At 32.9% G+C, this 24,164-nt stretch overlaps 2 protein-coding genes across 4 annotated transcripts in view; one reads left to right on the top strand and one right to left on the bottom strand.

The window, feature by feature from the left end:
* Positions 1-22,143, bottom strand: LOC143051495 (ras-related protein Rab-11A). Of its 3 annotated transcripts, XM_076224370.1 has the most exons (7): positions 22,140-22,143; positions 14,790-14,919; positions 8,479-8,590; positions 7,851-7,934; positions 7,102-7,295; positions 5,623-5,703; positions 1-3,566 (listed from the first exon to the last, which is right to left on the bottom strand). In XM_076224370.1, exons 2-7 carry the CDS (start codon positions 14,905-14,907, stop codon positions 3,427-3,429), a joined length of 729 nt encoding a protein of 242 aa, XP_076080485.1. In that variant the 5' UTR covers positions 14,908-14,919; positions 22,140-22,143; the 3' UTR covers positions 1-3,426. The 3 variants fall into 3 exon arrangements, with proteins under 3 accessions (XP_076080485.1, XP_076080486.1, XP_076080484.1); XM_076224371.1 differs by lacking the exons at positions 14,790-14,919; positions 22,140-22,143 and adding an exon at positions 17,031-17,292; XM_076224369.1 differs by lacking the exon at positions 22,140-22,143 and having other exon boundaries at positions 14,790-14,982.
* Positions 17,311-24,164, top strand: part of LOC143051496 (riboflavin kinase-like) — an 11,780-nt gene continuing 4,926 nt past the window's right edge. The window contains exons 1-3 of the mRNA XM_076224372.1: positions 17,311-17,524; positions 21,785-21,936; positions 24,043-24,145. Coding sequence (XP_076080487.1) covers positions 17,440-17,524; positions 21,785-21,936; positions 24,043-24,145 — 340 coding nt within the window. The 5' untranslated portion in view covers positions 17,311-17,439. The remainder of the gene's footprint in view (positions 17,525-21,784; positions 21,937-24,042; positions 24,146-24,164) is intronic.

Here is a 24,164-nt window from a genome sequence, read left to right on the forward strand (position 1 = left end):
TAAATGTTAACATTTTTATTCTATCAGTTTTGTTTATAAAATGTACCCTCCTCAACTCTCACATACACTCGTACAGACATACGATAAACAAGCATTTGTGATGAAAAAATAAACATATATTTACATAATAATCACAGTAAGATCAGGCCAAACATAAAATTTACGTTGTTTGATGTTGCCTAAAAAGCAGCCTACCCAAAAATATCTGACACAAATCATATCAAATTTAAAAGATATTTTTTTCCTGCTTTTACTTTGTCTATTAATTTATGTCTTTTCACCAATTTCTTTTAAAACTCTACTTAATAATAGGCAACATCTAACAAAATATTTTTTAAAGAGTGGCCTCAAAGTTGTTTCCACAGCTCTTACAGTCCTGGCATTATACGACCAGAAACGACTGTTTACTATAATTCATTATATCGTCTTTTATTTCTCTGACATTTTTTATATTTTGTCTTGAAATCTTTCCAACATAATAAATTTATCCATGTATCATGACATTGAAGGCTGATTAGGAAAATACCTATGTATCGAACATGTGTCCTTTCCCACTGGACCATGGGCACATCAGCTGAAATGTCAGAGGCGGATTTAGGGGGGGGACCAGGGGGCCCGGGCCCCCCTTTTTAGGAAAAAATTTGGTTGCTTATATAGGGAATCACTGAAGCGTGACTGGAGCGGGCCCCCTCTTAGGTCAATCAGTGGGCCCCCTCTTAGGTCAATCAGTGGGCCCCCACTTATGAAAATTTCTGGATCCGCCACTGAATGTGTAATCAAAGCCCACTAGAAATTTGATTGTACATGTATTTGAATATAGATTTTTTCAAAGAAATAATTTATTATAATCTCATACAAGATTTTACATCAAATATTAACAAATATACAGTCATAATATTGAGTTAATAAAGCAGTAACAAAAATATACCAACATGCTAGCAATAAGGTACATTTTATAATGTTAGGGTAGAAATAAAGGGTGCAGCCACTTATTCAAAACATGTAATCATTGGATTAAGTTACTGTATTTTAGTGGTTTTTTTCCCCTTTTGTTGCTTAATTTGATAATGGCAGTCTTCTTTAGCAATGATTTAGTATTTTACCTGGTCAAAAGTCATCACAGCCACATTATTAATGCCAACATACACTTAAAACAAAATTTACTTTTCCCTGATTCATGATTGATATTTTAAAACAATTTTCTTGCTATATATTCATACAAGTTGCTTTAGCTTTAAATTTTGTTGTACAGAACTTTCATGACTTAACAAAGATTGTTTAGTAAATACAGAATTCAAGAACACAGGGCAATATGGGGTAAATTCTGCTTATAATAATGTTTCACTTCATACACATGCTTGAATCTTTTTCTAAAAAAGAAATAGATATTTTATAATAGCAATGTACCCCTTTGAATCATATTTGAATGGTTAAACAGAACTAGGATATCTTTGAATAGAAATCATGTGTTATGCCTTTTCACATATAATGAAAGCTGTATTGGACATCAAATGGTATACTGACATCCCTTCCTTAATGAAACTTATTCAAACTTAAGAAAATATCAATCTGATATACACAAATGCATTCATTACTTGTACTTTTTTTATGTACAGACTTGACCTCAAAACAAATGGAAATTTGAGAAACAACATCAACAAAAAGCCAGACTATTATAAGTACAAGTCTCGCTGTATAATAATTACACAATCACACCCAAACATTCGTACTCATCATTTAAATAAAATACACTCACACAAATTGTACAGATTTGTTTAAAAATATGTGATATAGCTATAATAGATAAACAGATTCTACATGTGACTTCATTCTACATTATATAACCATACCAGTCAGTCATTCACAATCTAATAAATAAGGCTTGTCCTGGAACAATACTACATAAATTATACCCAGGACTGATTACAGACTTACATGTTGTTCAAACTAATTAAAAACAGTTACAGCTAATTTCTATAGCATGTAGAGCAACACTTTGGTAAGCTTACTTGCTTTGATTGTATATTGTAGAATAATATTAGTACAACAACCAATTAAATTCAAATATAATATATACAGGTTAAACTATGCCTATATATATTATTTAAAGATGTCAATCTATTTACAAAGCTTGTAAAAACAATCATACAAACAAAGCAAGCAAGCCAACCAAAGTTTTACTTTGCAAGCATTAGAATATCAGCTGTAATCAATCTTCAGCACAACATGGTCTACATTTTACAGTTTCAATTCATTTTTCCGATATGAGTCATAGCTATACTAAAGGTTAAATCTTCAATATAAGGTTTTAAAATGCAGTTTCTATCTGACACACAGTAGCAAAAATATAAAAACCACCACCCTTATTCTGAATTTAAAAATAAGATATATTCTTTATCTTGTTTATCAGTCTGCACCAAGATGTTTTCCTACTACTTGTTGGAACACCAATATTCTAACATTTTCTTTGGTGTCTAAACAAAGTTTTTCAAAATCTCACGGGTGGTTTACAGTGCAGACTGTGTTTAAACCATAAACAAACATTTTACTGGCAGTCTTTTAGTGTAAAACAAGTTTAAATTACAACAATACAATCCAGTTGTATCAAACATTTCTATAGGAACAAAACACGGGAATTCAAGTTTTACATTCAAAACCTTTAACGGAATGTCATACGTGATATTTGAGCCGATGATTCTTTCAAATACAATGAAATCTATGATCATCTAGTGAATAAAGAATCATGCAAATTTAGGGAGATATGGAATTGTTGTGTTGAAAGGTGTTAAATTGAGGGGTATAGTGAAAAATAAGTTTGTTATAACAAAAATTACTATGGATCTCCAGTATTGTTATATATCACAGTATGTAATCAATACAACTAGCAAATCAAAAATTAAGCTTAATTACAATGTATAAAAAAACAAACTTCAATCATTCATATAGTCTCACACATTCTAGTGAAAGGAAGATTAATGGACTCAAGATTTTTATTTCTTTGCAACTGATAATGTATCCATGAATAGAAACAAAAAGGCTTAAAGAAGAAATGGTAAAAGAATGTCTCCCAAAATATGTCCCGAAGAAAAAACCAATATTTATAAGTTTTGAGTCGACTTCTATTTTTTGGTTTTTTTTTAATTTAAGAGTATAAGTAGTATAAACCATCATGAATAATAAAATTAAAACAACTTAAACATTTCTAAACACAATGTAACAATCGCACCATATGACCATAATCATTTTAACACAAAAGTTGATATTACAGGTTATTACAGAAACAAGCCCCTTTTACAATAATGCAGAATGTCGTCAAATGAGAAACTGTGGAGTTCTTCCCCTTTCTTTAGTAACATATCATTCAATATGATGTCGTATAGACATATCATTGGTCTTATTTAAATGTTCTTTCTAACCACGCGACTCTCATACATTACAGCATGACTTAGACTTTGGCGTGGAGCTATCTGTAGGTCCGACTATGATATTTTGTACATTGTTGCTAGGTGTGTTGTCGTCGTCAGGGCTGTCCCGGATTTGTTTCTGTGATACTATTTTATAAATTTCTGAAAAAAGAAAAATAATTTGAAGGATTTGTACTTACATATAACTAATAAATAGTATAATCCCAACAAAGCAGTTCCATAATCACCATCTAAATACAAGCAGCACAAGTTTCTGAGTACTTTCGTCAATATTGCTCTAAAGAGCCTGTGTCGCTCACCTTGGTCTATGTGCATATTAAACAAAGGACACAGATGGATTCATGACAAAATTGTGTTTTGCTGATAGTGATGTGTTTGTAGATCTTACTTTACTGAACATTCTTGGTACTTAGAATTTTTTCTATCTATAATAAACTTGGACCTTTAGATACAGTGAAAAATATTTTGTAAAAATTTACAAAAATTTACCAAATTAGTGAAAATTGTTAAAAATTGAATAAAATGGGCAACAACTCCTTAAGGGGTCAACTGACGATTTTGGTCATGTTGACTTATTTCTAGATCTTACTTAGCTGAACATTATTGCTGTTTACAAGTTATCTCTATCTATAACAATATTCAAGATAATAACCAAAAACAGCAAAATTTCCTTAAAATTACTAATTCAGGGGCAGCAACCCAACAACAGGTTATCCGATTTATCTGAAAATTTCAGGGCAGATAGATCTTGACCTGTTACACAATTTTACCCCATGTCAGATTTGCTCTAAATGCTTTGGTTTTTGAGTTATAAGCCCAAAACTGCATTTTACCCCTATGTTCTATTTTTAGCCACGTGGCCATCTTGGAGGGATGGCCGGGTCACCGGACACATTTTTTAAACAAGATACCCAAATGATGATTTTGGCCAAGTTTGGTGTAATTTGGCCAAGTAGTTTCAGAGGAGAAGATGTAAAAGATTACTAAGATTTACGAAAAATGGTTAAAAATTGACTATTAAGGGCAATAACTCCTAAAGAGGTCAACTGACCATTTCGGTCATGTTGACTTATTTGTAAATCTTTTTTTGCTGAACATTATTGCTGTTTACAGTTTATCTCTATCTATAATAATATTCAAGATAATAACCAAAAACAGCAAAATTTCATTAAAATTACTTATTCTGGGGCAGCAACCCAAAACCGGGTTGTCCAATTCATCTGAAAATTTCAGGGCAGGTAGATCTTGACCTGTTACACAAGTTTACCCCATGTCAGATTTGTTCTAAATGCTTTGGTTTTTGAGTTATAAGCCAAAAACTGCATTTTACCCCTATGTTCTATTTTTAGCCATGGCGGCCATCTTGGATGGTTGGCCGGGTCACCGGACACATTTATTAAACTAGATACCCCAATGATGATTTTGGCCAAGTTTGGTGTAATTTGGCCCAGTAGTTTCAGAGGAGAAGATTTTTGTAAAAGTTAACGACGCCGGACGACAACACGACAGACGCCAAGTGATGGGAAAAGTTATGGATTAAGTTTCTGTTCTTTTATCAGTTCCTGGGAATCAAGTTTTTTTGTTGTTAACTCTGCACTTTTTCTGAGGTTTAGATTTGATTTGTTTTTTGGTGTTTTAACGCCACTTTTAAGCACCCACTAAGCTATTACGTGGCGGTCAGTTTTTGTTGGTGGAGGAAGCCACAATGCCCGAAGAAAACCACTGACTTTTGATAGGAAAACTGACAATCCTAGTCAATAAAGATTGAAATTGAGTGCACGCACAAGAGCTGGGTTCAAATTGTCAACCTCAGTGTTGACTGGCTAGTGATTACAGAAGTAACTACTTAGATCACTTGGCCACTGAGGCCACTTTTAGAGTTTTAACCCCGCCGCATTTTTGCGCCTGTCCCAAGTCAGGAGCCTCTGGCCTTTGTTAGTCTTGTATTTTTTTAATTTTAGTTTCTTGTGTACAATTCGGAAATTAGTATGGCGTTCATTATCACTGAACTAGTATATATTTGTTTAGGGTCCAGCTGAAGGACACCTCCGGGTGCGGGAATTTCTCGCTACATTGAAGACCTGTTGGTGACCTTCTGCTGTTGTTTTTTCTATGGTCGGGTTGTTGTCTCTTTGGCACATTCCCCATTTCCATTCTCAATTTGATTGAAGGAAAATGATTTAACACTACAACCAACCTGTTAATATATTTTGAAATGCTGATTCCACATTAGTTGAGTCCAATGCTGAAGTTTCAATGAAAGACAGGGAGTTCTTTTCTGAAATAGAAAATCAAATATGAAATACATACTTTTATAAGTCACAACAAAATACAAGTATAGAGCAAAAGTTTGCCTCAAAAATTTGACTGAAATGGGAGCATGCATGATTCCTATGGCAATTTGTAGCAGTCTGCACGGTTAGCCACTAGTCTTATGCCCCAGACTAGTAAAATTTCATTCGGACTAGTAAGTTTTTGCAAAAATTTGTTTGTACCAATAAGAGAAATGTCAGGATATTGGTCTTCGGACTAGTAGTTGAAAAAGTTTTTGATCCAGACTGCATTTGGTTTTTGTTTGATAATTGTTTCATTAGCGAATTAATCAACTCCAATCTATTGTCATGATTGTAAACCGACTTTAAAATTCTCATTTAGCTATTACAACACTTTAAATAGCAATATAGAATTGTAATTTTCCTAGCACAATTGTTTTACAAATAACCTATATAGCTGTAGCTAGTTATTTCTGTGTCATTAAGAGAGTTTCCTCATTAGAAATCATACCACATCTTCTTTATATTAATTAAAGAAGAGTTTCAACAATCTTTTGTTTCACCTCTTCAGTTTATATCAGGTATTGTTATTGTTGTAGTGTAGAAAGTTTTATTACTATGTCAATGTAATTACATCTCTCCCACTTTTGTTTTCAATTAACAAGACAGTTATAATGATTCATGAGCAACACCATCTGTGGAGCAGGAATTCCCCTTCCAGAGCACATGAGATCCTCCCCAGTTTTTGGTGGGGTACGTATCTAGGGAGCAGGAATTCCCCTTCCAGAGCACATGAGATCCTCCCCAGTTTTTGGTGGGGTACGTATCTAGGGAGCAGGAATTCCCCTTCCAGAGCACATGAGATCCTCCCCAGTTTTTGGTGGGGTACGTATCTAGGGAGCAGGAATTCCCCTTCCAGAGCACATGAGATCCTCCCCAGTTTTTGGTGGGGTACGTATCTAGGGAGCAGGAATTCCCCTTCCAGAGCACATGAGATCCTCCCCAGTTTTTGGTGGGGTACATATCTAGGGAGCAGGAATTCCCCTTCCAGAGCACATGAGATCCTCCCCAGTTTTTGGTGGGGTACGTATCTAGGGAGCAGGAATTCCCCTTCCAGAGCACACGAGATCCTCCCCAGTTTTTGGTGGGGTACGTATCTGTGGAGCAGGAATTCCCCTTCCAGAGCACACGAGATCCTCCCGTTTTTGGTGGGGTACGTTTTGCTTAGTATTTTATTTTCTATGTTGTGTTTTGTGTTCTATTGCTTGTCTTTTTCTTCTTAAGCCATGGCATTATCAGTTTATTTTAGATTTATGAGATTGTTTCAAACTTTTCTACCCTAAAATAATCTCTTTTTTTAATAATCACATGACAACCTTGAAGAATTGTAAATGATTGTTTACCTGCAAAGGCCCTTGCTTCGTCTGTAGGGACAGCTCGTAAATGCCGTAAATCACTTTTATTTCCTACTAACATAATAACGATGTTACTGTCCGCGTGGTCCCGTAGTTCCTTCAGCCATCTTTCTACATTTTCATATGTCAAATGTTTAGCTATATCATATACTAATAATGCACCAACAGCACCTCTATAATATCTGTAATAACACACAAAATCATTTCAATGTAGGATAAACATGATCAAATATCTTTAGAAGTATGACAACGCATATATTGAAATGCAAATTAAATAGAAATTATTATTTTTTTTATTCAGAACTCTTTTTTTTTATATACTAGAATTTGTATTCATTCATCATTGATTTCTGATTGAAATTTTTCCATTCTTTGAGGAACAGAAACAAGATTAGCAGCACAATCAAAAGTAACATAAGAGGTTTAATTTTGTTCTCAGGGAAGACTTCAAAAGAGTCAAATTAAACTAGAGGTATAAGGGGAGGGTTGAGATCTCACAAGATATGTTTAACTGTCATGACTGTGATGCATTTAATTTGTTCTCCTGCCCAAAGTCTGGCCTTTGTTAGTCTTGTATATTTCTTTAAATTTTGGTTTCAGAGTTTCATGTCGAATCCATTTTCACTGAACATTTTATTAAGGATGCAGCAAAAGTCACTACTGTCTGACATTCTCAATACTAAATTGTATAGACTATAGTACAAACCTGATCTTGATACTACATAAAATGTACTTACGCACTAGTTATAGCCCTGTATCGTTCTTGACCAGCTGTGTCCCAGATCTGGGCCTTTATCACTTTACCCTCGACCTGTATGCTCCTGAATAATTATAAAGGTTTATCATTAAAGTTGTGTTTATTTTTATTAATGTCACTGCAAATACTATAAAAAAGATGATGTGGTATGATTGCCAATGAAACAACTATCCACAAAAGACCAAAATGACAGACATTAACAACTACAATTTATTTGAAAATCATTTGTAAGTATTTGGTTACTGATAGTCTTAATTCTATATATAAAAGACATACTGTCTCTAGTGAATAGTTTGTCAATCGTTTCAAATCTTAAGTTCTGACAGTTTGATTTATTTGAAGTTCACATTATCTTTCGCTGAACTTGGTTACGTAGTATGTGCCAAGTGTTTAAGGGTTTGTCTCGCCCTAAAATTAATGGTTTGCAACTAAATAATCTTTAAAATTTCTGTCTTACCGATCGATTTTTTTTGTCTGACAGTCATCATCCCTTTTTTTCATTCAGTAATTTGTTATATATGGTAAGGAAAATTATAAAACAGATTTTCTGATGTACTAAAAATTATTGTTTTCATTTTTTTTTTTAAATCAAACCTTTGTATAATTACCTTGTGGCAAATTCCACACCAATGGTACTTTTACTTTCCAAGTTGAATTCATTTCTTGTGAATCTTGACAACAGATTACTTTTTCCTACGCCAGAATCACCAATCAACACAACTGCAATAGAAATATATACATTAAAACTAAAATATGCTTTCTTACATGAAATTAGAAATTAAAGGGAAACTTCGCAAAAAAATCAAAAATTGATATTATGTCCATTCTGTATAAAAATTCTCAAATTTATAGATATTAAAGTTTTATTCCGCTAGATAAGAGATCACCATCGATTTTAAATTTTGAGTATCAATTCTCTGCGTTCCGCCATTTTGTCATCTTCTACGATCAAAAATCACGATATGTCTATAAACCACAAAGGACCAAAACTACAGTAACCGATGTAGTCGTAATTGCGTGTCGATATCTTGTCAATCGTACGGTTGTTTTATCTGACTAACTAACTTGATACGGAAAATGTTCTTATTTTTTTTTTAAATAACCATAGTCTGTTATTTTTAAACGGTTAATATTGGAATTAATTAAAAAGTCAAAGTTCAAATCATAAATAAGTGTTCCGTGAAAATTGTTTTCGAAAATGTAATTCGTTCATAATTCTTTAAAGTAATAAACTTTATTCAAATAAATTCGGATCTTCCCTCATCTGATCACCAGCATGGCTTAAGGTATTACTCCCAAAGGTATTGTGAGGGGTGTGAGGTGACACGTCCAGGTATTCAAGCGATTTCCTGTCAGGATTGCAAGTTCATGCATCGTTTCACTTCTGTAGGTATTGATCGGTGTACACGGTCGATAACTTATAACTTTCCATTTTGAACTATCAGGTTTATAATATACATCTCTGTCTTGCGTGTCCGAAAGTGATATAATATACTAGTCATTACTTAACTCATACGCTTGTTTATAAATAACATTTCTGGTGTAAAGAATATTATTTATAAAAATATTATTTATAAAAATATAAATAATACATAAAAAAAAGATTTGAAGAAATAAAAATCTATTTACATATTTTTTCCAAGGGTTAATTTAGGAAAATGTAATATAAACTCGTTGTCAATAGTTAAAGACAGATTGGAACATACAAGAAATATTGATTTTAAAAAATGTACGCATTTGCCGACGATTCGTTTATACGCCTGGATAGAAAGTTACAGAACTATAGCGCAATTTAAATTATATACATGAATACATTGAACATAAGAAAGAAACATACATTTTGTGTAAATTGGGGTAAAAGTTTTGTAAATTGACTAGTCCACGTATGCCAACAGTATGTAATCAACGGATTCGATAGACTATTGTATACCAAAAGAAGAAGAAGAAGAACGAACTATACAAATTAGTTGAAAAAGGCTTTAGTTAACTCATCAGATGGATAAAAATACAAATACTATAAATACAATTGGAAGTTTTCGTTTTTGAAATTTGAGAGTAAATGATGTATTAAACGTTCAAGAATACGCATGTAATATGTGTCACTGGATAAAAAAAAATCATCCTCAACACCTACTTCCGTATGGGACTTCCCCTTTCAGTGACCTGCAAATTTAACAGATGATACACTTTCTAAGATTTATATGTCCAACAACGACCCACTGCTCTACATGTGTTACTAACAGCCTAAGATAGCAATTCTTTTGTTAGGTAAATTCTCTTTTGTACAATACCAGAAAACACGGAAAATAAGTTCTTTAAATTTTGACTCTGGAATTAATACCATTTTTTCGTGCGACAAACTTTATTTCTGGCGATGAGCAGACATGGGCGGAAAACAATAAAAAGATAGGTTTAATATTTGTTCATTCATTTAACATGTATAATATGAATATCATTTAGTACACTTCGGTCTATACAAATGCAGAATATACCATGATGGTTTGATTTCGTCAAAAGATGTAAGAGATCTGACAAATAGATTATCACTTCGATATTGCAAGACACCCATTTATAACTTTGCACTTTTGCATACCAAACTTTCGCAAAAAGATAAGTCATTTGATTAAATAAGAAGTTGTGGTTTGTTTACTTGGGAGACACTTACCCAAATGATCCCAAATGAAGTGGACTTAAGCAGCTATATAAGTCACGGTATGGCCTTCAACAGTGAACAAAATTAAAAGTATATTGTATAATTCAACTAAATGTAAACATGGCTGTGAGTTAGTACGTCTGGAGCTCTCCCTCTATGGCGCTTGTACCTCGGAAAACTTATACAGCTTGTTTCAAGAACAACCGGGTTCAGACAAACTGTTCTGAAATCGATATTGTCACTAATGCATTCACCCAATTCAATATTACCATCAAAGAGAGTAAATTCGGGGCAACAAAGACATTCCGTCAATAACGGCATAACTATGCATTTAGTACACGAACACCAATCCTGTTGTGTTAAACTGGCGAGGGTTGCTAAGGATATCTTGATTTCGGGAACTTTCTGCAGCTTCCATTTTATGGAGCTCTTCTTCGGTATACTCTGGCTCTAGTGCGTACCCAAATTGACCATACTCGTCAAAATCTGCCTCACTTGACCGGACTGGAACCACTGTTAGTACTATCGACCTCTTTTTTTTTTTACTATCAACCTCCGAACAAGACATTTTTAGTTACAATTTTATGATTAATTTTGGGACAATATATACACTGTCCTATAGAAACAAGCATGCACAAATCATGAGAGAAATATATGTGAGTAAAAGTTAATTGAATTAGAAAAGTTAATATCCTTTGGTCTCGAATGTATGTTAACTAATTAATGTGTTTTTATAGGCTAGCTCAAATCCTCATCCAAATAATATAATCTATATGTAATAATCCCTTTCTACCACACCAAGATTTAATGCCGAGCGGTAGACATATTTAAGGTACTAATTAAGTATAATTAAATGAACAATAGATAACAATAATTAATCATAAATGTGCAAAGATTTAAAAACATTTTTTTTTCTTTATTCATACAATTATATTTCGCTTCGGTAGAGTTATCTTCAAATAGTTTCAGATATTAATTAATACATGGGTTACAAGAGTCTAAATGTAAGTGTTCTCGTACATTTTTTTGCCTAATAAAGACAATCAAAATGATTTGGTAAAGCTATTTCTAATTTCCAAGTTCACCTTTTTTATGAGACTTAAATCAAGGACAAGAGGTGTATATCATTTTATTCTGACACATGAATTAAGTTTCCCGTCTTTAACTGAAAACTGTTTATTTCTTAGTACATTAATTTATTTGAATTCAAATAAATAATAGCACCAAATATAATTAAATAATTCCACGGCGATCTATTTTTATTTGTCACCTGTATTTTTAATGTGTGTAGTAAATGCTCCCTTGTTTTAGAATCCACTGATCCGAATAGACAGTCACACCTGGCAAGGTGTGCCCTAGAGGCGTGGTTAAATACCGAAGTGCAAATAACAATTTACCTTTAAACAAGCCATCTACGAGTATTGCCACAGAACCGTGAATACACACATCATCGTATAAACCTAGTCATAGCAGAGATAGTAAAAGGTCAATAAGAGTACACCAACATATTGTCTTTACAGATTATTGTACTTTAATTTGTTCACCTTATCAGACCGAAAATGCATTAATTAAAAATAATTTTATAACTTTTTGTGTTGTCTAAAAAAATAATTCGAATATACACATGAATGTGTACAATTGCACGTCTGTGCGTTTTATCTTCTTATTATCAGCTGGTTATTAGATAAAGCATAAGTCATCGGCGCGCTTACGATTACGTTAAAATATGATTAAAAACCAAGACTTTTAATGATTGTATTTTAAATCCCGGCATGCAAAAACCAGGAGAAAACGTCACGACCTACAGGAAGTAGTTAATATTTTTTCATTAATTATTGAATTTCTCCTTTATTACTGCACATTTAGCGATAAAACTTTGTGAATATATATATTATGTCATTATGAACATATTTAAACCATAAGAAAAAAATCGCGAATTTTCCCTTTAAGCAAATGTTTTACTTATTGGGGTTAGGGTTAGCAGACTTGTCTGTTCTTGTCATTCAGGTGAAAATTTCTGCGTAAATTTATTTTTCTAGTTTAACATGGCCTCTGATCAGATTGTTTTCTTCTTTTCCAAACGGATTTAATAAATACAAAGTAATATGCTTTCTTACATGAAATTTAAAATCAAGCAACTATTTTAATTAATATCCATACAGCAGACTTGTCTGTTCTTGTCATTCAGGTGAAAATTTCTGTGTAAATTTGTTTTTCTACAGTTTACCACAGTTCAGATTTTCTTCTTCTTTTCTGGTCTAATTAAAATTAAGTTGACCGGGGTTAACCCATTTCAGAAATCAACATTATTTCAAGCATTTTACAGACAGAAGTTTAAAAACAGTGAAAAGAAAAGTGAGGATCCAGATATGAATTAGTTTGTGCAGAAGTCTAAGATCTTTTGATTTTCAATATAATGAATATGTTCAATATTTATCCTTGTTGTTTAAGGTGGTACCCAACACCTGCACTAAAATTAATTGATTTTACAAAGTTAAATCCCTATAGTGTTAAGCATGTTCAGAAAAAGGGTTATCAGACAAATATATAACTAGAAACTGTTTGGCATTTACTTTCAACATGTTCAAAGAACAAGATTTTTCTAAAAATTAGCATAACAGACAAGCTACATGTATGTAGATTAATTTTGTATGTAATTGTAATTTCTTTTGTGTGTGTTAAAAAAGGTTTAATGTAACAACAGGACTTGTTTGTAGTCAATGAACTGTACTACATGTACATGTATTGTTCTTAATCCTAATATCCTGAAAACAGGCAATCTTCTTACTTGTCTATATATATTAAGTAATAAAAATAAAGATTTAGTAAAACATTTACAAAGGAATCTATTGTTCAACAATATTTATGTTTCTTTTAATTTTTTTTTAATATGCATATCAATTTTCCTCCTACAAATGTTCATAAACATTTGTTCATTTTCCATCAAATAAGACTCAAATTAGTATACAGAATTGTGAAAATACCTATTTATTTATGTGTTTGGTAAGGCCACGTTTTTTTTATTTGTTGGTTTACGGATCCGCCGACCCGATTTTGCCGATTTTAAGAATAAAAATAAAATTGACTTTCATGCTTTTTTATTCCCGCCGACCCTTATAAATGCATTATCCCTGAAAAATAATTAAATTTTTCTTTTATTATGAAATGAAATGCATTAATCATTAACAAAGTTGATAACACTTTCTGTTGTGAAAAATAAAACTTCCAATTTACGTTTCTAAAAATAGACAAATCAATTATAACTGACCTTGAAATGTCTTTTGCGCAAATAATTTTGCGGAACGAAACATGTGTTTAAAACCAATTACAACATAAGTTCGTTTCCCTTATTTGTCATCAGTCCGTAAGATGCATCATCTCAGAGAAATAGACTTGTCCAAATGTGGACAGGTGGAATACATCAATTAAAGTACTGAATATAGACAAATCATTTGAAATTTTCTTGTTTCATAGATAACAAAAAATATCGATCATTGGGATAAAAACCAGATTGCATGACAACTGATTAACCCGATATTGTCGTTTTTCCATTGGACGAGTCTATTACGTTTTTCAACACGTGTGTTGAAACTTATTTTTGTAAAACGTTTTTATATTTTTTTTCTTTATCAGTTTTTGTGCTTGAAGATCATTATTCACCAAGTTTTCTGGAATTGATTGAGAGCTACGCGAATCTGATTTTCTTGTTTCTGAAATGACGATTTAATTTCGTCTTTGTCCGTGCAACCCCCCTTTTTTACAGGAAATTATTAAACGATGTCATGCGATGTTCATGATCACTGATCAATAATATTTCATCGAACTTAATGTTAAGAAATGATGACAAAACAGCATATAAGACAAACATTTTGTTAGTAAGGTGAAATATATATTTATTTTGCATATTTTATCTGTTTTGAAAGATATTTTTTTCCTTCTTTTTTTCCGACCGACCGACCCAACTTTTTAATGCGAAAAATCCGTAAACCAACAAATTAAAAAACTGTGGCCTAAGGTTCCTAATATACATTTATGTAGTGACTATCCACCTTAGAAAGAAATTAAAGAAGTTTATTTTTCCAATTACAATGTACCTGTTGGAAGGTTCTATAATGTACATTTTGTAAACAAAACAATACTGAATTAAAAAAATGTGTAATTTCTTCATGTTTCCCAAATTTTCAAGATAGCTATAGGGGAACCCAGTATTAAATTTTGAACATTGGTAAAATATACAAGAACTTCTTCAAGAAATAAGTACCTTACCTTTTGTTATGTAATCAAATTCATCATCCAAATAATAAGTATAAGCATTGCTTTTTATTTTACTCTGACAGTAACGACATTCAGTTTTCTTATCCTTTTCTCTTTTGTGCAAAGCCATTTTGTCAAAAATGATTTTTAGTGAGCAAGAGTTTGCGAAGCAGACAAGACTACTAATTCAATAAGTTTAAACTTTATACTGTTAAATTTATTAAAATAAATATATATATAGCCTGAATTTATGATTCATTTTTTAATATTTTATTTTATTTTTAGCCCTGATTGTTGGCCATGTCACTTTGTTTACAAACATAAAATGACTCATCTTCACCAGGAAGTAAGTTAGTCAAAAGTTAACTATTTACAGACCACATTCAGGACATTGCTAAATATATCTTGTGTAAAATTCTTACCTTTTTATGTTGAAATTAGTTTATAGGTATAGGAAGATATGGTATGAGTGCCAATGAGACTTCTCAATCAAAATAACAATTTATAAAAGTAAACAATTATAGGTCAGGTGCAATCTTTAACACGAATCCTTGGCTCACACCGAACAACAAGCTATAAAGGGTATGTTTACATGTTTGTAGCATTAGACTATTCAACTTCAAGGGAAACAGATCAGTTTATATACATGTATTATTTTTTTTCCCTTGAGATTTGATTTATACTGCAGAGGCGGATTTAGGGGGGGGGGGGGGGCCCGGGACCCCCTTTTTGGGAAAAAATTTGGTTTCTTATATAGGGAATCACTGAAGCGTGACTGGAGCGGGCCCCCTCTTAGGTCAGTCCGTGGGCCCCCACTTATGAAAATTTCTGGATCCGCCACTGTACCAGTCAGGGGACTTACTGAAATAGGTGATTTTTAAATCACTTATTTGAGTAGCAAATTCGTGGTTTTGTCACAAATTGGAATTTTGTATTTTTTTCAAAATTTTAAACACATAGGTTTAAATAATATCTTTTAATTAGTAAAATTAAAAAAAAACAAAACTGTTTGCTTCTTTTAAGTAGAAAGGTTTCTGCCTTTGATGCTATCATTTAGCTGAAAATTCTATTTTAGTTGAAAAAATGCTATAATAATGGCTTTACATAATGAACTGATACTTTCTTAAAAGATTTTTCCCAGCAGTGGGAGTATTTTTCCTGTGAAGTTCAAGGTTTCATCTTTCAGATTATGTAATAAAATTCTACTGTTCGCGATAAAAATCTCACTGTTCGGGGGTGTTGAAATTACATGTAGTAGGGATTATTAAAAGAATGATACTTAAAGAAGTGATTTTTGGGAAGGAAATTGAGGTCTGATACTTAAACAAGTGATTTTTATGTCATTATCCTAGATTCAGTACAAGGTCATCACCTGAAATGACCTGGTCATCCTAGACAACACAGATGTTGGTTCTGATAAGTTTAGAAACATAATTAGTCCCTGGATCATTAGTATTCTATATTTAAAGCTACAATAAGATTAAATCACTTCTTCTAGTGATTAATTTGTACTACTTAAATAGGTGATTATTAAAGAAAGACAACTCTAACTTCCAACCTTTATGGAAATAATGTTACTTAAATCAGTGATTTAGAAAATCACTTATTTAAGTAAGTCCCCTGACTGCTGTACTGTGTTCAAAAAGCTAAATAGTGTATTATGATATTTTGTTGTAAAAGAGAATTAAGAAAACATATTTTTCACAGTTGACCGCCAAGATTGGTGCTGATACACTTTCTACATATAAATGTAGCTTTAACCCGACGGTAACCTGACAATATCATCGTAGGTGTTTCCTGTTTACAGTCGCTAGAGAAAAAGAAAGACACAATAAAAAAACGGACATCATTGAAGGACACATAATAGTTTGAGTATTACAAACGCACAGGTCAGCGTTGCATATACTAACTCAAGAACTAAGGACAATTAAGCAACTACATTTATTTTTTTAATTCTTGTCTGACCCTAGCCTATGCCCTTCATAGGGTCGACTATTTATTTATACAAATGTAAAATCAATTGATGGACATGGGAAATCTCTGAAGTAATAAGGGAATAAACATCTGAAGGGAAATGTTTATGCTGTCAAAAATAGTTTTTGACATTTCATTTCCTGTCCTTAATGACAACACAACAAAACATCAACAACATCACATCGGGGTGCGAACAAAGCTTCAAGTCGTTCATGGTGATGTAAACTGTAAATATGAGAATTAATGTAAGACTTAATCACACAAATAGACGGTCTGTACCTTTAAATAAGTAATCGTACTCGTCATCTTTACTACCCATTTCTTTCCGGAAGTTGGCGGAAGCAGGAATTCAGATGAAGATTCTTCTGACCCCTTCCTCAAATTAAAACAATTAAGTCGATTTTCAAAGTCTTGAACCAGTTGACTTTGTGACCTGTTGATAACTAAATACTTTCAACTTCTGATGCTTGTGATTCCAACAGATTTGTCAGGTGACCCTATTTCTGTCAACAACTGTAGCAGCCAATATGGCGATTTTGACGCCCCTTGTTCTGCGCAACCAAATGACGTCACCCGCGCAAGAGGAAATGCAAAAAACAGCCGGGGAAAATTTCAAAATACGAAAAATTTACCGGAAGTTCATTAACGAGAACATATGACGATTCTTACATTTTAAGGTTATATAAAAATGGAGCAAATTCTACCACATTTTGCAGAAGGAAAAGTTGTTAAAGGATTTGGACGGGGCAGCAAAGAACTAGGAATACCCACTGGTATTGAATACAGTTAATTTTACACAAACTTATATCTAACTTATGGGGGAAAATGATAACAAAAAACAGGAGTGTCAGTGACCAGGTTCTTCATAAAATTATCTGTGTCTGGTGTAATACCATGAATACTGGCTTGTGTAATATATGTATGTCACAAAATATTCCAAATAATCAAGATATCTTCATTTTTTGCTTCGAATCATGGGGTGCAGCTATACACCTAATAGCTATTCCCGGCTGACATGAGAATCTGTACCTCCTGAACTATTACATCCTACAACACTCACTTTTTCCTTGTGACGTCAGATATTTTGGGTTATGTGGTAATTTTTTTTTATGGGAACCTGTGACAGTGTGTAGTCCTATAACCAAGGACATATATTAGTTATACATGTTCGTTTTTGCTATAACATATTTTTGCATTCTTATTAAATTTTTAACGTTTTTAGCTCACCTGGCCCAAAGGGCCAAGTGAGCTTTTCTCAGCACTTGGCGTCCGGCGTCCGTCGTCCGTCGTCTGTCGTCCGTCGTCGTTAACTTTTACAAAAATCTTCTCCTCTGAAACTACTGGGCCAAATTAAACCAAACTTGGCCACAATCATCATTGGGGTATCTAGTTTAAAAAATGTGTCCGGTGACCCGGTCAACCAACCAAGATGGCCGCCATGGCTAAAAATAGAACATAGGGGTAAAATGCAGTTTTTGGCTTATAACTCAAAAACCAAAGCATTTAGAGCAAATCTGACATGGGGTAAAATTGTTCATCAGGTCAAGATCTATCTGCCCTGAAATTTTCAGATGAATCGGACAACCTGTTGTTGGGTTGCTGCCCCTGAATTGGTAATTTTAAGGAAATTTTGCTGTTTTTGGTTATTATCTTGAATATTATTATAGATAGAGATAAACTGTAAACAGCAATAATGTTCAGCAAAGTAAGATTTACAAATAAGTCAATATGACCAAAATGGTCAGTTGACCCCTTTAGGAGTTATTGCCCTTTATAGTCAATTTTTAACCATTTTTCGTAAATCTTAGTTATCTTTTAGGAAATCTTCTCCTCTGAAACTACTGGGCCAAATTAAACCAAACTTCGCCACAATCATCATTGGGGTATCTAGTTTAAAAAATGTTTCGGTGACCCGGCCAACTAACCAATATGGCCGCCACGGCTAAAAATAGAACATAGTGGTAAAATGCAGTTTTTGGCTTATAACTCAAAAACCAAAGCATTTAGAGCAAATCTGACATGGAGGTAAAATTGTTTATCGGGTCAAGATCTATCTGCCCTGGAATTTTCAGATGAATCGGACAACCTGATGTTGGGTTGCTGCCCCTGAATTGGTAATTTTAAGGAAATTTTGCTGTTTTTGGTTATTATCTTGAACATTATTATAGATAGAGATAAACTGTAAACAGCAATAATGTTAAGCAAAGTAAGATTAACAAATAAGTCAACATGACCGAAATGGTCAGTTGACCCCTTTAGGAGTTATTGCCCTTTATAGTCAATTTTTAACCATTTTTCGTAAATCTTAGTAATCTTTTACAAAAATCTTCTCCTCTGAAACTACTGGGCCAAATTAATCCAGACTTGGCTACAATCATCATTGGGGTATCTAGTTTAAAAATTGTGTCCGGTGACCCGGCCAACTAACCAAGATGGCCGCCACGGCTAAAAATAGAACATAGGGGTAAAATGCAGTTTTTGGCTTATAACTCAAAAACCAAAGCATTTAGAGCAAATCTGACAATGGGTAAAATTGTTTATTGGGTCAAGATCTATCTGCCCTGAAATTTTCAGATGAATCAGACAACCTGTTGTTGGGTTGCTGCCCCTGAATTGGTAATTTTAAGGAAATTTTGCTGTTTTTGGTTATTATCTTGAATATTATTATAGATAGAGATAAATTGTAAAAAGCAATAATGTACAGCAAAGTAAGACCTAAAGAAGTCAACATGACCAAAATGGTCAATTGACCCCTAAGGAGTTATTGCCCTTTATATAGTCATTTTTTTAACAATTTTCACAAAATTTGTAAAATTTTACTAACATTTTCCACTGTAACTACTGGGCCAAGTTCATTATAGATAGAGATAATTGTAAGCAGCAAGAATGTTCAGTAAAGTAAGATCTACAAACACATCACCATCACCAAACCACAATTTTGTCTTGAATCCATCTGTGTCCTTTGTTTAGTATTCACATAGACCAAGGTGAGCGACACAGGCTCTTTAGAGCCTCTAGTTATACTGATATTTTCATTTTTTATTTTTTTTTTAATATCAGAACAGTAAATAGAAATAGTAAATAATGCCCCCGAGGTCATATTTTATAGAACTATTATGACAGTGTGATGTCCAGTAATGTCGCACAAATAGCGATAAGGTGTATTAGTTTCAGTCAATAAACATTTGAACACACCATCTTAAAATAGTTCTTATCACATATAGATTCTGATTAGTTGCAGCTGAGATACAATAGCTATTAGCTTAAAAAAGAGGGGCTAAAGATGTCAGAGGGACAGTCAAACTCATAGATTGAAAATAAATTGACAACGCCATGGCTAAAAAATAAAAATAAAAAGACAAACAGACAAATAAAACATGTAGAAAACTAAATGAGAGTCAACATCTTCCTAGGTTTATAGCTTTAATAATGAGGATGACTGATACCTGAAATGAATACACAGTATATTAGTAAATGATTAGTTATCTCCTCCCCCGGGGACAATTTTTTTTTGGATACGAAAAAAAAAACTTAAACAATTAAAGTCAAGTCTATTAGAAAATAGATCTTCAGGAATGTTCTGTTAAAGTCATCTGGAAGCGAACAAGATTAAAGGTATGGTGTCCTTTCACAATTTTAAACGTATGGTGTCCTTTCACAATTTTAAACATATGGTGTCCATAGAAGCGGTTCATTACAAACAAATTGCTGCATTAATTTGCCTAAAAGGTATCAGTCATAAATGAGAGTCAACATCTTCCTAGGTTTATAGCTTTAATAATAAGGATGACTGATACCTGAAATGAATACACAGTATATTAGTAAATGATTAGTTAAAAACTAAAGACTAAGCAACACAAATCCCACCAAAAAGTGGGGTGATGGAAGGGTAAGCAGATCTTGCTCCACATGTGGCACCTGTTGTGTTGCTCATGTTTATTTCAAACCCGGTAAATAGTCTTATTAGGTAGGTCACATTGGTGGTGAAAAGGATTGTAGTTACGACATAAAGAACATATCAGATATTATCTTAAGAATGACAGCCTTTTTGTCTCAGGACAGGATATCAATGTCGGAAAATTCTATACATGTGTATTTCAGTTTCGATCAACTTTCATTATTCATGCTCAATATATTATGCATATATATATTTCACACTGAAATTCAAATTTGAAATATCAATTATTAATACAATTTTATTTGCCTTGATAATCTGCCAGTGGTGGATCCAGAACTTTTCCTAAGGGGGCCCTCTGACTAACCTAAGGTGGGGCCCGCTCCAGTCATGCTTCATTGATTCCCTATATAATCAACTAAATTTTTCCCAGGAAAGGGGGGGGGGGCCCGGTCCCCCAGGCCCCCTTGATCTGCCTATGTCTGCGATATGCACAATTTGTTTTGACTGGTAGTTGTTAATTTCTATGTCTTTGTTGTATTGCTCCTCCCATTAAGTTATTTTACTTTGATTTTCATAGGAATGCATAGTATTATTAAATAACAACTGTAGACCAGATTGTTTATGTGATTGAGCAATTCCAATTATATATATATTTAAATTATCATGTTTATAGGTCAACCGTCTTTTGTCCTCTTTATGTATACACATATTGAACTCTCTTTCCCAATTTCCAAAAAAACTCATAAAGACGAAAACTAACTCATGTAACTGACAAAAATAAAATACCGTTATTGCATCCGTTTTGGCGAAATGAGCAAAGAAAAAAAAAACATGTTAACAAGACATCATCCAAACAACACCATTAAATTAATCACCAAACAACACCATTAAATTAATCTCCAAACAACACCATTAAATTAATCTCCAAACAACACCATTAAATTAATCTCCAAACAACACCATTAAATTAATCTCCAAACAACACCATTAAATTAATCACCAATCACCAAACAACACCATTAAATTAATCACCAAACAGCACCATTAAATTAATCATTAATTTATAGAAAATCTTCTGTCTTTGCTACTGTTATATGTTATTCTAGACTGACTTAAGTACTGTTCTACATTTCAGCTAATTTCCCAGAAAAGGTAGTAGAAAACTTACCCAAAGATCTTCCAGGTGGTGTGTACTATGGCTGGGCCAATGTGGATAATGGTGAAGTATTGAAAATGGTCCTTAGTATTGGATGGAACCCTTACTATCATAATACAAAGAAATCTATGGTAAAAATAATAATAAGATGACAAACTGATTGTCAATAAGATAACTCTCCACCAAAGACATAATTAATAACTTTAGGTCACTGTACAGCCTTTGTCAATGAGCAAAACCCAAACAACTTAGTCGGCTAAAACAAGAAAACAAAACTTTTTAAAACAATGAACAAAAAACAATAATGCAGCATCAGGCAACAAATGACAATCACTGAATTTTAGGTTCCTGAGTTGGAACAGGCACATACGGAATGTTGTTCGGTTGATCATGTTTGTGAGTGTTTAATGTTCACCTGTGAGAGAGAGTTATGTTACAGCACAACATTAGTTACTGTATTGCAGAACAAACTATTACAATCAGCTGAAAAAGGATCACATGCATTTAAGTGTTGTTCTCTAATGTTTTCAGGAAACTCATGTTATACCATGCATTTAAGTGTTGTTCTCTAATGTTTTCAGGAAACACATGTTATACATACATTTAAGTGTTGTTCTTTAATGTTTTCAGGAAACACATGTTATACCATGTATTTAAGTGTTGTTCTCTAATGTTTTCAGGAAACACATGTTATACCATACATTTAAGTGGTGTTCTCTAATGTTTTTAGGAAACACATGTTATACCATACATTTAAGTGGTGTTCTCTAATGTTTTTAGGAAACACATGTTATACCATACATTTAAGTGTTGTTCTCTAATGTTTTTAGGAAACACATGTTATACCATGCATTTAAGTGTTGTTCTCTAATGTTTTCAGGAAACACATGTTATACCATACATTTAAGTGTTGTTCTCTAATGTTTTCAGGAAACACATGTTATACCATGTATTTAAGTGTTGTTCACTAATGTTTTCAGGAAACACATGTTATACCATACATTTAAGTGTTGTTCTCTAATGTTTTCAGGAAACACATGTTATACATACATTTAAGTGTTGTTCTTTAATGTTTTCAGGAAACACATGTTATACCATACATTTAAGTGGTGTTCTCTAATGTTTTTAGGAAACACATGTTATACCATACATTTAAGTGGTGTTCTCTAATGTTTTTAGGAAACACATGTTATACCATACATTTAAGTGTTGTTCTCTAATGTTTTTAGGAAACACATGTTATACCATGCATTTAAGTGGTGTTCTCTAATGTTTTCAGGAAACACATGTTATACCATACATTTAAGTGTTGTTCTCTAATGTTTTCAGGAAACACATGTTATACCATGTATTTAAGTGTTGTTCTCTAATGTTTTCAGGAAACACATGTTATACCATACATTTAAGTGGTGTTCTCTAATGTTTTTAGGAAACACATGTTGTACCATGTATTTAAGTGTTGTTCTCTAATGTTTTTAGGAAACACATGTTATACCATACATTTAAGTGTTGTTCTCTAATGTTTTTAGGAAACACATGTTATACCATGCATTTAAGTGGTGTTCTCTAATGTTTTCAGGAAACACATGTTATAAAATTGAGAAAGGAAATGGTGAATATGTCAAAGCGACAACCACCCGACCATAGAGCAAACAACAGCCGAAGGCAACCAATGGGTCTTCAATGTAGCGAGAATTCCCGCACCCGTAGGTGTCCTTCAGCTGGCCCCTAAAATATGCATAATAGTACAGTGATAATGGACGTCATACTAAACTCCGAATTATACACAAGAAACTAAAATTTAAAATCATACAAGACTAACAAAGGCCAGAGGCTCCTGACTTGGGACAGGCGCAAAATTGCGGCGGGGTTAAACATGTTTATGAGATCTCAACCCTCCCCCTATACCTCTAGCCATACATTTAAGTGTTGTTCTCTAATGTTTTCAGGAAACACATGTTATACCATGTATTTAAGTGTTGTTCTCTAATGTTTTCAGGAAACACATGTTATACCATACATTTAAGTGTTGTTCTCTAATGTTTTCAGGAAACACATGTTATACCATGCATTTAAATGTTGTTTTATGTTTTCAGGAAACACATGTTATACTGTGCATTTAAGTGTTGTTCTCTTATGTTTTCAGGAAACACATGTTATACCATGCATTTAAGTGTTGTTCTATCCAGAAAACCCATATGTTATTAATACATTTAAATGTTGTTCTATGTTTTCAGGAAACACATGTTATACACACATTTAAAGAAGATTTTTATGGATCAACATTAAAAGTAATTATGCTTGGATATATACGACCAATGAGAGATTTCTCCTCTTTAGGTAAGTTTTTATTTATTGA

Source organism: Mytilus galloprovincialis, chromosome 11 (assembly GCF_965363235.1).
Source record: "Mytilus galloprovincialis chromosome 11, xbMytGall1.hap1.1, whole genome shotgun sequence".
Lineage (NCBI taxonomy): Eukaryota > Metazoa > Mollusca > Bivalvia > Mytilida > Mytilidae > Mytilus > Mytilus galloprovincialis.

Excerpts from the sequence above, each read along its gene's own strand:
- LOC143051495 (XM_076224370.1), bottom strand. The coding sequence starts at position 14,907 with ATGGCTTTGCACAAAAGAGAAAAGGATAAGAAAACTGAATGTCGTTAC. Across the intron at positions 5,704-7,101 it reads CGAAGCAAGGGCCTTTGCAG|AAAAGAACTCCCTGTCTTTC; the intron begins GTAAACAATCAT and ends TTTCTATTTCAG. Across the intron at positions 3,567-5,622 it reads ATTTCAAAATATATTAACAG|AAATTTATAAAATAGTATCA; the intron begins GTTGGTTGTAGT and ends TTCTTTTTTCAG.